This window comes from Leptidea sinapis, chromosome Z (assembly GCF_905404315.1).
Source record: "Leptidea sinapis chromosome Z, ilLepSina1.1, whole genome shotgun sequence".
Classification (NCBI taxonomy): Eukaryota; Metazoa; Arthropoda; class Insecta; order Lepidoptera; family Pieridae; genus Leptidea; species Leptidea sinapis.
The window spans coordinates 23,900,189-23,912,625 of record NC_066312.1 but is presented as its reverse complement, the minus strand read 5'-3'; the positions used below and the strand labels follow the sequence as shown (position 1 = coordinate 23,912,625).

General features: G+C 37.6%; 2 protein-coding genes across 2 annotated transcripts in view; one reads left to right on the top strand and one right to left on the bottom strand.

The window, feature by feature from the left end:
- Nucleotides 1-298: 298 nt before the first annotated feature.
- LOC126979003 (alpha-(1,3)-fucosyltransferase C-like) lies at nucleotides 299-2,985 on the top strand. Its single transcript, XM_050828144.1, has 3 exons — nucleotides 299-1,068; nucleotides 1,353-1,554; nucleotides 2,965-2,985. The coding sequence occupies exons 1-3, from the start codon at nucleotides 299-301 to the stop codon at nucleotides 2,983-2,985; spliced, it is 993 nt and encodes a 330-aa protein (XP_050684101.1).
- Nucleotides 2,986-4,450: 1,465 nt separating this feature from the next.
- Nucleotides 4,451-12,437, bottom strand: part of LOC126979002 (juvenile hormone esterase-like) — a 33,383-nt gene continuing 25,396 nt past the window's right edge. The window contains exon 10 of the mRNA XM_050828143.1: nucleotides 4,451-4,568. Within this exon, the coding sequence (XP_050684100.1) occupies nucleotides 4,451-4,568 (118 nt within the window). The remainder of the gene's footprint in view (nucleotides 4,569-12,437) is intronic.

Here is a 12,437-nt window from a genome sequence, read left to right as displayed (position 1 = left end):
TTTAGATTATGAGCCACTTCTGTTAGATGCCTCTCGCGACATGAAGCATTTTAATCCTTTCACATTCACCGTGAAATATCTCAGCAGGAAATTTTATTCTGTCTTCACGGTGCTATTGCTCTTCCTTATATATTATGGTATTAACTTAAATAATATTCACAATAACTTTAGGATCAACAAAGCTCCAACGCTGAAGGTCCATGATACAAATCCATCAGTTACTTCGGCAGCGGTAAGAATAACTGCCCTTGTGACCGACACTCACAACGCCACAGACGCGACGCAACAAGAGTACGACATGCATTACATATTGCTGTGGAGCGACCCGGAGCACTCGCCCTTTAAAGAGTTTGGTGAAGGTCAAGCTCTGTTCGAGAGGAGCAACTGTTCCTATGTGAATTGCTTTGTGACAAGCGACAGAAACTACTTGGACGACTACACACAGTTCGAAGTGGTGGCTTTTAACGGTCCTGACTTACCTGTGCTCCGCAGTACCAACAACCTGCCGAAGAGACGCGCCCGAAGCCAGAAGTATGTGTACGTCAACATGGAGGCTGCCGCCACCTACCCGTTGTGCTCTCATATTTGGAATAGGTACTTCAATTGGACCTGGACGTACCGACTCGACTCGGACATAGTCTGGAGATACTTCGTTATAAGAAACTCGAGCGGTCATGTTGTCGGACCCAGTGCGTCGATGACCTGGATGAACTTGACTGATATGAAACCAATAGACGTTCAGCTCAAAGTGAAATTGTCAAGAAAGAGAAAAGCAGCCGCATGGTTTGTATCCAATTGCAATACGGCCAGCCTCAGAGAATACGTCGTAAAAGAAATACAAGAACTTATGCTGGCCCTGGGCCTCAGACTCGATGTATACGGTGAATGTGGCAGGTCTTCGTGTCCAGTAACTTCTATGAAATATTGCTTGAAGCAACTCGAAAAACAGTACTATTTTTACTTCGCGTTTGAGAACTCTATTAGTGAGGATTATGTGACGGAGAAAGTCCTTCACGCTCTCAAACACAACACAGTACCAGTTGTGTTCGGAGGCGCGGACTACAAGAGGTAGGTATTAGAATAGCATTTTTGTTAACCTAACTTAACCTCGATGAATATGTGAAATGGCGGGAAGTGATTCTAGTTTTTAACATAAAAGGCATTTATATTCTCAAAATTGATTCCCTTAGAATTCTTTTTGATGTCATAATAGATGCGTTACATATTTTAATAATAACTTGCAATCTTCAAGTTATCACAATATTAATGGTGATGCTAATTATATAAAACCATAAAAAGATCAAAACCATACAAATTGCTGCAAAATTAAATGTTTATATTATGTCAGGTAGATTTCTCCCGCCTGGCTCTTACTTGGATGCGCGTGAACTCGGACCCAAAAAACTAGTTCAGGCAATGGACAATATCATACAGCACAAGAATTTGTACTACAGCTTCTTCAAGTGGAAGAGATACTACTCGTTCCATGCACCTAACGAGGCTCCAGTCACCGACATTTATTGTCAACTGTGCGCTGCGCTCAATGGAGACCAGGTACCTAATACATCACACAGCACCAGGAGTTGTACTACAGCTTCTTCAAGTGGAAGAGATACTACTCGTTCCATGCACCTAACGAGGCTCCAGTCACCGACATTTATTGTCAACTGTGCGCTGCGCTCAATGGAGACCAGGTACCTAATACATCACACAGCACCAGGAGTTGTACTACAGCTTCTTCAAGTGGAAGAGATACTACTCGTTCCATGCACCTAACGAGGCTCCAGTCACCGACATTTATTGTCAACTGTGCGCTGCGCTCAATGGAGACCAGGTACCTAATACATCACACAGCACCAGGAGTTGTACTACAGCTTCTTCAAGTGGAAGAGATACTACTCGTTCCATGCACCTAACGAGGCTCCAGTCACCGACATTTATTGTCAACTGTGCGCTGCGCTCAATGGAGACCAGGTACCTAATACATCACACAGCACCAGGAGTTGTACTACAGCTTCTTCAAGTGGAAGAGATACTACTCGTTCCATGCACCTAACGAGGCTCCAGTCACCGACATTTATTGTCAACTGTGCGCTGCGCTCAATGGAGACCAGGTACCTAATACATCACACAGCACCAGGAGTTGTACTACAGCTTCTTCATTTATTGTCAAATGTGCGCATCACAGAGAGAGATCAAGAGATACTTCTCGTTTCATGTACGTGAAGCCTCTCAAAGAAATTTTTTTAGGGTTTTTATCACTGCTGGGAAAATTGCATTAGTTACACTTTTCTCTGCTACTAGTTGTTTTAGAACCTAGTAAAAAACAGTTATTGCTATGGTAGTTTTGTAGAGTTGTCTAAAAAACCTGAACAGAACCCATTTTTATTATGAAAGAGAAGGACGCGCATTCGATTGAGCACCGCTGTTCACTTTCTCTTGCAACACTATGTCACCAGGCTTTTAATTGGTTTTTACGCACTTTTATTGAAGGTATCTACCCATTTCATAGTCTCCCGGACCCATCATGCAAGAAAATTAGTTTCAGTTTGATAGTAAGTGATAGACAGTTCCTTGAAAATAGCACCTTGGACATGGAGCGTCACATATCTATATGGAGAGAATGAGAATAAGGTTTGTATTGTGTGGTAAGAAGGTGGAAGTGGGCGGTAGAGATCAGGTCGGAACACTCTCAGTGATAAATATGGCTAATATTCCATGGGTTGGGCCCATGGAATATGAGTCCCATATAATTTGATATTAGATAAAGGGGCCAAAGATTTTAATTTATTTGTATTGCCAAAGAGTACCACTGAACTCTTTGTGGGATTGACAATACCCCTTTATGTGAACCAGTCTCCTAATTTATCAACGGCGCGCGGCGTGAAGTATTTTTATATCGGTTGAGAGGCTAGCTGGAGGGGCGCTGTAATAAAGAGCTATGTCATCCGCGTACTGTGTAAGTTGCACATTCTTCGGGATTAATTTTTGAATTCTTTATTCACGATTTTAATTCAGAGCTGCAATTGTTGTCCTTATCGCTCGTTAGCGCGACGGTATATTGTTTTATTAAATCTATGAAAGGCCCCAGCTAAGGTTTTTTTTATAATAATGAGTGTCGATCAGGACGTTCAGCTGATGGTAATTGATACACCCTGCCCATTACAATTCAATGCCGCTAAAGATTCTTTTAAAACCCAGAAAATCAGAGTGGCACTATATATATTGCCCAATATATATAATAATGCTTACACATTACTGCTACACGGCAGAAACAGGCCCCGTTATGGTACCCATAATCTAGCCGGTATCATGTGCAAAGGCGCCTCCCACTGGTAAATCTATTAAGACGCATGCCTTGGTACGTATATCTTCGGCAGCCTGGCTCGTTATCTCCATCAAAGCTGCCATTAGATCACAACAACCATCGCGTCGTATAATTAATTATTATAAAATTGTTTGGAACAGTTTTCGGTAAGCAGCGTGTACGACCGTCTCGACTCTTGGTGGAATCCGCACGACGCCTGCGCGGAAAGCATCTTTATCAACTTACATTAAATTGAATATATTAAACAGTTACTTTTATCATGTCTTTTAATTATTACAAAAAAGTCAATACTTATGTTTACCTCTCAACATTTTTATAAAACAATTAGTAATTAATAGTTAGAATAATTAACTAATTACTTACTACCTATCGCTTAACACAAATACAATCTCTGAACAAACTATATCTTTTAACAATTAACAACGATTCAACATGATCTAAATATTTTTTTACTAACTAATCCTAGATAACATTTATAATTAACTATATTAATATTCTTTATAATTTTAGAAATTGGAAATACGTAACCAAATAATTCGGTTCTGCATGATTCGGTTACAGTTTTCATTTTCTTGTGTTCTGTAACCAAAGGTACGTCCTTCCGTTTCTCTGTAAGCGGGTTGTATCTGCTCTCGTAACACAGCTGACAGAGTATGCATTATATTGCCGCTTGAATAACAAATAAATAGTAAAGTTAAAGAATCAAGATTGCGATTTTAGAAATGGCCGCCATGCCGTTGAAATATTGTCTACTAGTTTTTAGGGTAGCCATGTCCTTTTTCAAGCTCTGCTCTTTTGTACTTAACTTTATCGAAATCGGTTTGGTCGTTTAGGCGTGAAAGCGTAACAAACAACTAACACAGATTTCCTGTGGGATCTGAAATATCAAGTAAATAGCGGACTCGCACTTCGCATTCATAAATAAAAATAATATATCAATAACGCCAAAACAATTTGATAAATTTTGTCAGCTTGTTTGTGCAGAAATTTTATTTATTTTAAAAATTCGTCTTCATGGGACACACTTAAACCACTTTATAATTTCTATCTAAAAAACAGTTAAACTGATACAGTTTTCTGTGATGTAAATTCTGGCAAGCTCCCCAGCATATTCCCTTCTAGTTAAATCGGCAAATCCCTGCTGCATGGTCGGCTGTTCATCTTTAACCAAATATCCAAGCGGCTGCCGGTGCGTGTGGGTCTCCACTCTGTCGGAAGTGGTAGCGGCTTGTTCGGGTCCCTGTGGCAGAACATATTGCAACCTAATATAATAAATATTATCGTTGCTGGTGAGTTTACTCCCTTAATACTGATAGTTTTAAAATCTAATTTAAAAATCACCAAAATAATAACCAAACCAAGTTTTATTTCAATCTCATTTCCATAATTAAAGTCCAAAGCCATCCTCTCTCCAGACATTTTTGAACAGATATCAACAATACTTATCATGACTTTTGAATGACCCTTTGAACATATACTGCATATACTACATAGAAGGATAGACCAGTTGATGTAGGTGATTCTTGAGGGTCGTAACGTTCAATTTTCCGTTTTCCATTGATTGTTGACATAAAATAAATTTAAGAATAAAATTTGAATTTATACTTGTTTACGCACGAACTTTTGGATTTACTCTTAGTGAAGTTTACTCTGACGTGTTTATCAAAGAGAATATAACCACAACGATCAGTCATGGTGTTGGTAACCATAGTTATCTGTTGCTTAATAGGTATTGATAATATCACTTATTAAATAAATATATCGTGCATAAGCACGATACATTTATTTAATCCATAAGGATATCCAGTTCAAACATAGATGCAGTTTTGTCGTCTAATGTCATAGTGTCCATATAATAACTACCTATAACTTTAAAAAAATTTTGGTTTTATTGAATAATCAGATCCAATTAAAGAGAAATACTAAAGGCAATCTCTTAAGGAAGAAGAAATGGTAGAGTTCTAGTCTTGTCAAATTTATGAAGTATACCTACCTAATATGTGGTACTAACCCGGTCGTAGCGAAGTTAGTCCACAGCGTTAGGATGAGCTCGGAGATGGCCAGGTCACGCTCCGAGACCGGTTCGCTCAGGAAACGGATGGGAAATAGGTGCATGAGCTCGTCCGCATGACACACTCCTACATCCCCTAACACACAATCAGGTATATATACCTAAATCAAATATCTTTAGTGTCTCATTTTTGCACACCTAGAGCTGGACATCGTGTCCAATCCATCTCTTTCTTTATGACTAGGTTGCGGCTGAATATCTAAAGTGGAGGAAATATGCACCACTTGGTGATGGGTACATATTTATCCCCTCTGGAGTTCAGACAATGGGTTCTAAATGTCGGTATGAACACTAATTAAAGTGTCGTATAGGCAAATGCATATTTGGCACGTGACCTGAGATCTGTTACGAATATAGTTATACTTAATACCCTACCCTACCCCTGCCAAATAATATGTTTAGTAATTCAAATAGCTAACGTTGCTAGATTGTTGGATACCTAACCTACAGATTTCGATTTACGACCTTAATTGTTTTTATAATTTATATTAATATAATTGGTTCATAGTTTAATTTTTGTCAATTAATAAATAAATAATAACCTACATTTATTTACCACACAATAATGTTTACAACTAAAATAATACTTAAAATGATAACATGAAGTAGTACTATTAATATATCGTAACGTCTTGCAACCCATCGTACAGGCTATACCTAGTTTGGAGCAAGATAATTTGTGTAAGAGTGTATCAATATTATAATTATTATGAAGATAATATTATTATATAATAATATGTTATATAGTACAATAAAATTTATAATTAAATAGACTGAGGGTGTTCGCTCCATTCCCAGTCTGTGTTATCATTAAGAAAATCTTAGAACATAAACGTTTTTGAACAGTTTTTTTTTTAAATTTCGTAACACATTTGTTTTGTATATTTCTGGGATCATGTTGTAAAAGCATATAGGTAAATCGGCAGCGTTTCCAAGTTGGATTAGCTATCCATCGTTGGATTAGCTGATCCGTTGGTCGAAATAGCTGCCAGCACTTGAGTTTCCATTAGCCCTATTGAGGCGCGTTGCTTCTTACGTAGGTACGCGGCCTTTGTAAGCATTCTCCGCGCAGACACATAATTACAAACGAATCAAACATATTATAACACTCACAGAAAATGACCTATTTATGATGTTTAATTAATAGTTCTTAAATAAATAACTACGTTAAAAGTTAGAGTCTCGTGCAGGGACTACATCCTTATGCTTATATTAAAGCTAAAGTCACTCTATTATCTAGTATCTGTATAGTGTGGATGTGCTTCGTTCTGTGTTCGTAGCGGGTCCGGTTCGAAGGTATCCCTGCATAGCGCAAAGATACACCTTTGTTTTTCTTATTTTTTTTATGAAACTAAGGAACGAGACGAGCAGGACATTCAGCTGATGATAATTGATACGCCCTGTCCATTATAATGCAGTGCCGCTCAAGATTATAGAAAAACCCATAAATTCTGAACGGCACTACAACTGTGCTCGTCACCTTGAGACATAAGATGTCAAGTCTCATTTTCCCGGTAATTTCACTAGATAAGGCGCCCTTCAGACCGAAACACAGTTATGCTTCACAGCAGAAATAGGCGCCGTTGTGGTACCCATTATCTAGCCGGCATCCTGTGCACAGGAGCCTCCCTCTCCTCCCACACCTTTTATATTCCTTGTCATAAACCTATCAATGGACTTAAAACAACTGTTGAAGGTTTGTGTATGGTCTTGTTCGGTTAAGGAACAGTCTAGTGGATAGTCCCATAGATTTCAATGAAAAAAATAGTAATTTAAGTGCCTAATACTTTCATCACATAGTGCGACACGGAGTAGTCGAGAGCCACGATATAAAGCTGTCCATATTTGAACTCGGCTAAGGAGAAGTGTTCGCCGATGACGTGTCCGTCATGTAGAATGCATTATGATAATACTTTACCACTTTGAGAATATATATTTTATAAGCTAGATTCAGCAGACGTTGTTCAGCAGACTGTTCATTATAAAAAAAAACTCTTGCGGGTCGAATTGCGTAAAATCCGTTGTTATTTAACCTCTACGCGGCGAAAGGAATATTCCTGGAAAATTTCAAGTATCTACGCCTTATGGTTCTAGAGATACCGTGATGAGTCAATAGTCAATACATAGATGGAAATCTTTTCTTAATTATATTATGACGATTCAAGACCGGTCACATAATTAGGATCTTATTGGCTATTTGAATTTCAGCACTGAACATAGAATATCTTCTACCCCAGGCTACGCACGCAATCTGAATCTAACCTCTCATTGACTTAAAAAGCTCTATGAATACAAAATTTATAACCCTCATAGAGAACAGAGGAATTCGTAAATTTCTCGCTAAAACTCAAGAACGGCTGGACCGATTTGGCTAATTTTGGTCTTGACTTATTTGTGGAAGTCCAGAGTGTGTCCAAATGTGAATAAATAGGAAAATGCTGCTAAATTAAATAAAAACAACAAATTTGTTTTTCCTTTGATGTGTCCATACATAATTTCTATGAGAGAATTTATTGACGCACGGTTTGACAGTTCTTCTGTGACACAATTTCATTACGACAGCAGGGTGCACATTTTACGAAGTAATTTTTGATGTTATGATATTGACAAATTCATATAAAAATATTATTTTATTTATTATAATATACAGAACAACGTCTGTCGGGTCAGCTAGTAATAATATAATATTGACACACTCTTACACAAATTATCTTGCCCCAAACTAGGCATAGTACTATGGATACAAGAGAACGATATATTTAATACAATATACTTACTTAAATACACATAAATACAAATAGACATCCATGACTCGGAAACAAACTCAATAAATTCTCTAAAAATATCCTCGATAAATGGACTACCCAACACTGAAAGAATCATTCAAATCGGACCAGTAGTACCAGATATTAGCCCGTTCAAACAAATAAACAAACAAACAAACACTGCAGCTTTATAATATTACTATAGATTAGCGATTATGTACGACGACGCGAGGTTCCAAAATTTTCCTACTCCAATCTAAAGCCTATGTTAGTTGAATGCTTGCAAAGTATACTTACTGGAAATAACAATTACATTTATGATTTCAAAACTGCTCTTCCATTTTTACCACCAAATTCAAGTGAAAAAGACTATAAAATAGTTATAAATGCTGTCGACGTCCTTCAGCAGAGCATCCAGGTCGCCATGATGAACGGCCAACAAACGAAGTATCTGTGCTACTGGCGAATCAAGATTGTGATAAACGAGATATATTATATCTCGTTTCGTTTCTTCGCAGACATGATAATCAATTGTAGAGAATCTCAGAAACTCATAGATCGTATGATGCTGTGCAGTATCCTCTTAGGTTTGTTTATGGGGAAGATGGATATAATTTTGGGGTCTATCAAATAGAGTCCAACACAGGCCAATCAAATTTCCAAAAAAAGGCTTTTTTTTAAAGACAAACACGAAATTGAAGATGATATGTAATAGCGACGAATTCGCAGCTTCTTTGCAATACGAAGAATTACCAGGTTATTAACCATTTAATAAACAAAATGGAATATTACAACGGCGACGTCGAGGTACTTCTGTCGAAGGTCATCCTCGCATATTTTATGAGCATACACTTGGGAGAATGTATACAATTCACCCCAATAGCCGGGAATGTTATTATCTGAGGTTGTTATTAAAAATTAAAGGGACCAACTTCTTTAGAAAGTCTTAAAAGGGTGAATGTTATTTGACATCCTAAATATAAAGCGGCATGCTCCCTCTTGGCTTACACGAAGGCGGTAATTACTGGTGAAACACTTTAACAGTTGCCAGTATAAGCAGCAGCGCATCTAAATTACGAGAACTATTTGCAATTATTTCAGTTTTCTGCAATGTCTCTAATCCCACAGAGTTATGGGACAAGTTCAAGGAGCATTTTACGGATGATTATGTAAGACTTCCAACGGCATTAACCGGTTGTAGACATAAATAGTCATTACATGACGTTTTTCTTTCGATAGGCGGCAATTCTCTCCCTCATTATGGTTTACCATCTCCACAAGCGACTGAAGGAATTTATGAAAATTTAAACAGAGAATATATTGAACATACAAATTTTGACCCAGTTGAACTACTATAAATCACAATGAACCACAACTTTTATATGAACAAAATCAATTTAACCGACTTCTCATTGATAAAATATTTTTTTTTTTAATAATAATGCATTTAATGCAAACGCTGGTGGTGTGTATTTTTTTGCCACTCCAGGTGGCAAAATATTTTTTATTAATCTTATGCTGGCCAAAATACGTGCAGAAAATAAAATTGTCATAGCAGTCGCATCGTCCGGCATAGCGGCAACCTTACTTACTGGTGGATAAACGGCTCAATCTATGTGTAAAATTTCAATAATACTATAAAATTTTCCATTTGAATTCAAAAGATTTCAATTCCCGATCAATGTCACTTTTGCTATGACGGTCAACAAGTTCCAAGGACAAACGATAAGTAAAGCTGATATAGATTTAAGTAAAGGTTGCTGTACCCATGGGCATCTATATGTGGCATGTTCACGTGCGAGGAATGCAAGTGTTGTTGTTTTAGCTAAAGAAATCGTACACCAATTATTATATATAAAGAATTTTTTTTAATAAAGCTAACACAAAAAACTGAAAATAGTTAAAATAAAAATGCAAAAACCAAAAAAAAACTAATTAACTTTTTAGTTAAATCAACGCGGTACAGAGTCGCGGGTACAGCTATTGTCAATTAAAAATATAACTTAATTTCGAATAAGTAAAAATAAAATAAAATTAAGTAGGTATCATAATAAAATAACTAAAAAATTAAAGAATCGACAGTTAGGCGGAACGAAGGTCGCCGGGTAAGCTAGTATAATTATATAGATTATACACACGAAAGTAATTTTAAACCAAATAAGGTATTACTCCAACTTCATAATGAACGAGCTTTATCAGAAATGCAGAGACAGAGATACACAACAAGGACTTATAGGTCTAAAGCTTAACGTGAGGTTTTTATATGTAATCAGTAAAACACAACTCAGCATTAAAATCTGTACGTGAACAATAAATCACACCTATTTTCCCACCCTAAACTAAAGGTCTAGTTTTTTCTGTTCTGTGGGTAGGATTGTTTCAAAATTCAAATTTATATGGGACCTCCTCTTACCAATAAGGCAACAATTAGAATTGTATTTTCCTGTCGGCCACGTAGTGTTTATTTTTGAAAATTATTTTATTTTGCAATAAGAATTACCTAGTGTTGTGGCTACTGAAAGTAAGTTTCCTTAACATTTAGTTCAAGTCAACATGAGTTCGATTCAGGCAGCCAAACCGAGCACACCTGTGCTCCGTTATCTGTCCTTATTCGAATATTTTATTACCCCACATCTCTCGAACGTCTCGAACGTGAAAGTGCGAAGTCTCTTCAAACCTAGAGTCCACTGGACTAACAGATATATTCGATCGTTAGTGATCTTCTCTCCATCCAGCCTAGTGAGCAGGCGGTCCGAGGTTCGAGTCGCCTTCCGAGAAGCCCCGCGCCTGTGAGCTACATTTTCGGCCTCTAAGGTCCCGCCCGGCTTCGCTGTAAAAGCCTTAAGGGCTATCACGGAATATCAGCACAGAGGAGGTTTTTAGTCGGTAGGGGGTGTTTACACCCGAGCCCGGCCTGGGCCTCGTTTCGGGGTCTTCAATACGTAAATGTATTTTACTCCTCTCGAAAAAAAAAAAACAAGTCAACATGATTAGATAGTCTAAGTTCAAATTTAAAACAAATAATACTTGATTAAACGTCATCTAGTGTCACTTTCATAAACTATTTCGTATTTACGTGTGAGAATTACGAGTGAGAAGAGGGTCGGGGACAGAACTGAGCCCTGAGGCACTGCAACTGTACGGTATTGGATTCGCTTGAGAATATACTCAGTGAGTCGGTGGGCTTGTTGGGGCACGAGTGAGCAGTCCTGAAACCAAACTGATGGTCGGGTATTATGTTCTGCTCCGCGATATAATACGAGTATTTGAGGCGCGCGAGAATCAGACGTTCGTATAGTTTACCTAAAAAGTTAATTAAACTAATGGGTCTCTAAGGGTAACTACTGGGACAAGTTTTACGTTTACCAGGCTTGGGAATACCGATGACAATGGATTCCTTTCATTGTTCGGGGAACGCGCAATGTAATAGCAGTTATTAAAAACGGTTACTAATAAATTAATGAGTGTGGGAGGCAGGTTTTTAAAAACCCTGTTATTTATAGAGTCGGGCCCCTGGGCCTTTTTGGAGTGAAGCTCCCTAATAATTCCTTTCATCTCTATACTAGAGGTGGGTTGTATTGGCATTAGCAGGGAAGATGTTATACTTACGACCGGCGCTATGTGCTTCATGCTACGTTCGCCCTTTCTCACCTGATCGAGAGAGTCAATCACTTTCCTCCTGTTCTTGGACAAAAACGACCCACATTTTCGTATCACTTTATTGCGTTACATCCGTAAAAAATGTACCCTCATGTGTGCAATGAAATTACACTTTCAAAGATATCAGAATCGGAACATGCGTGGCTATACATTACAATCAGTGAGTGATGAGCAATCAACCAAAGTTTTCTTGTTTTCTTATCATTACGGTTGTATTTTTATATCCAAATTTATATTTTATCCTAACCCATGATATCCTAATTTGAAGCGTGTTATGCGATTGTGTGTTATCTTCCTTATTGTTGGCTCTGTTACCTTAAGTTATCGTTTCGCATAACATTCATAGATGGCGCTAGTACAACCTCATATGTGAATTAACGCACGCTATTAAAAGTTATTACACCTTTGTCTGGTCAGTATCTATCATATTCATCACTAATCATCGGCAAAGACCTAGTACATTATCTTGCATTTGTTTTTGGACAATGGTCAATGCTAAGTGCATTAAAACCATTATCAATCACTAAAATCTTTTAAATTCGGTTAATCATTGTCCAGTCACCAGTGATATCTGATATTCCTTTGATAAGCTGAAAAGTAAACACTATGTCTA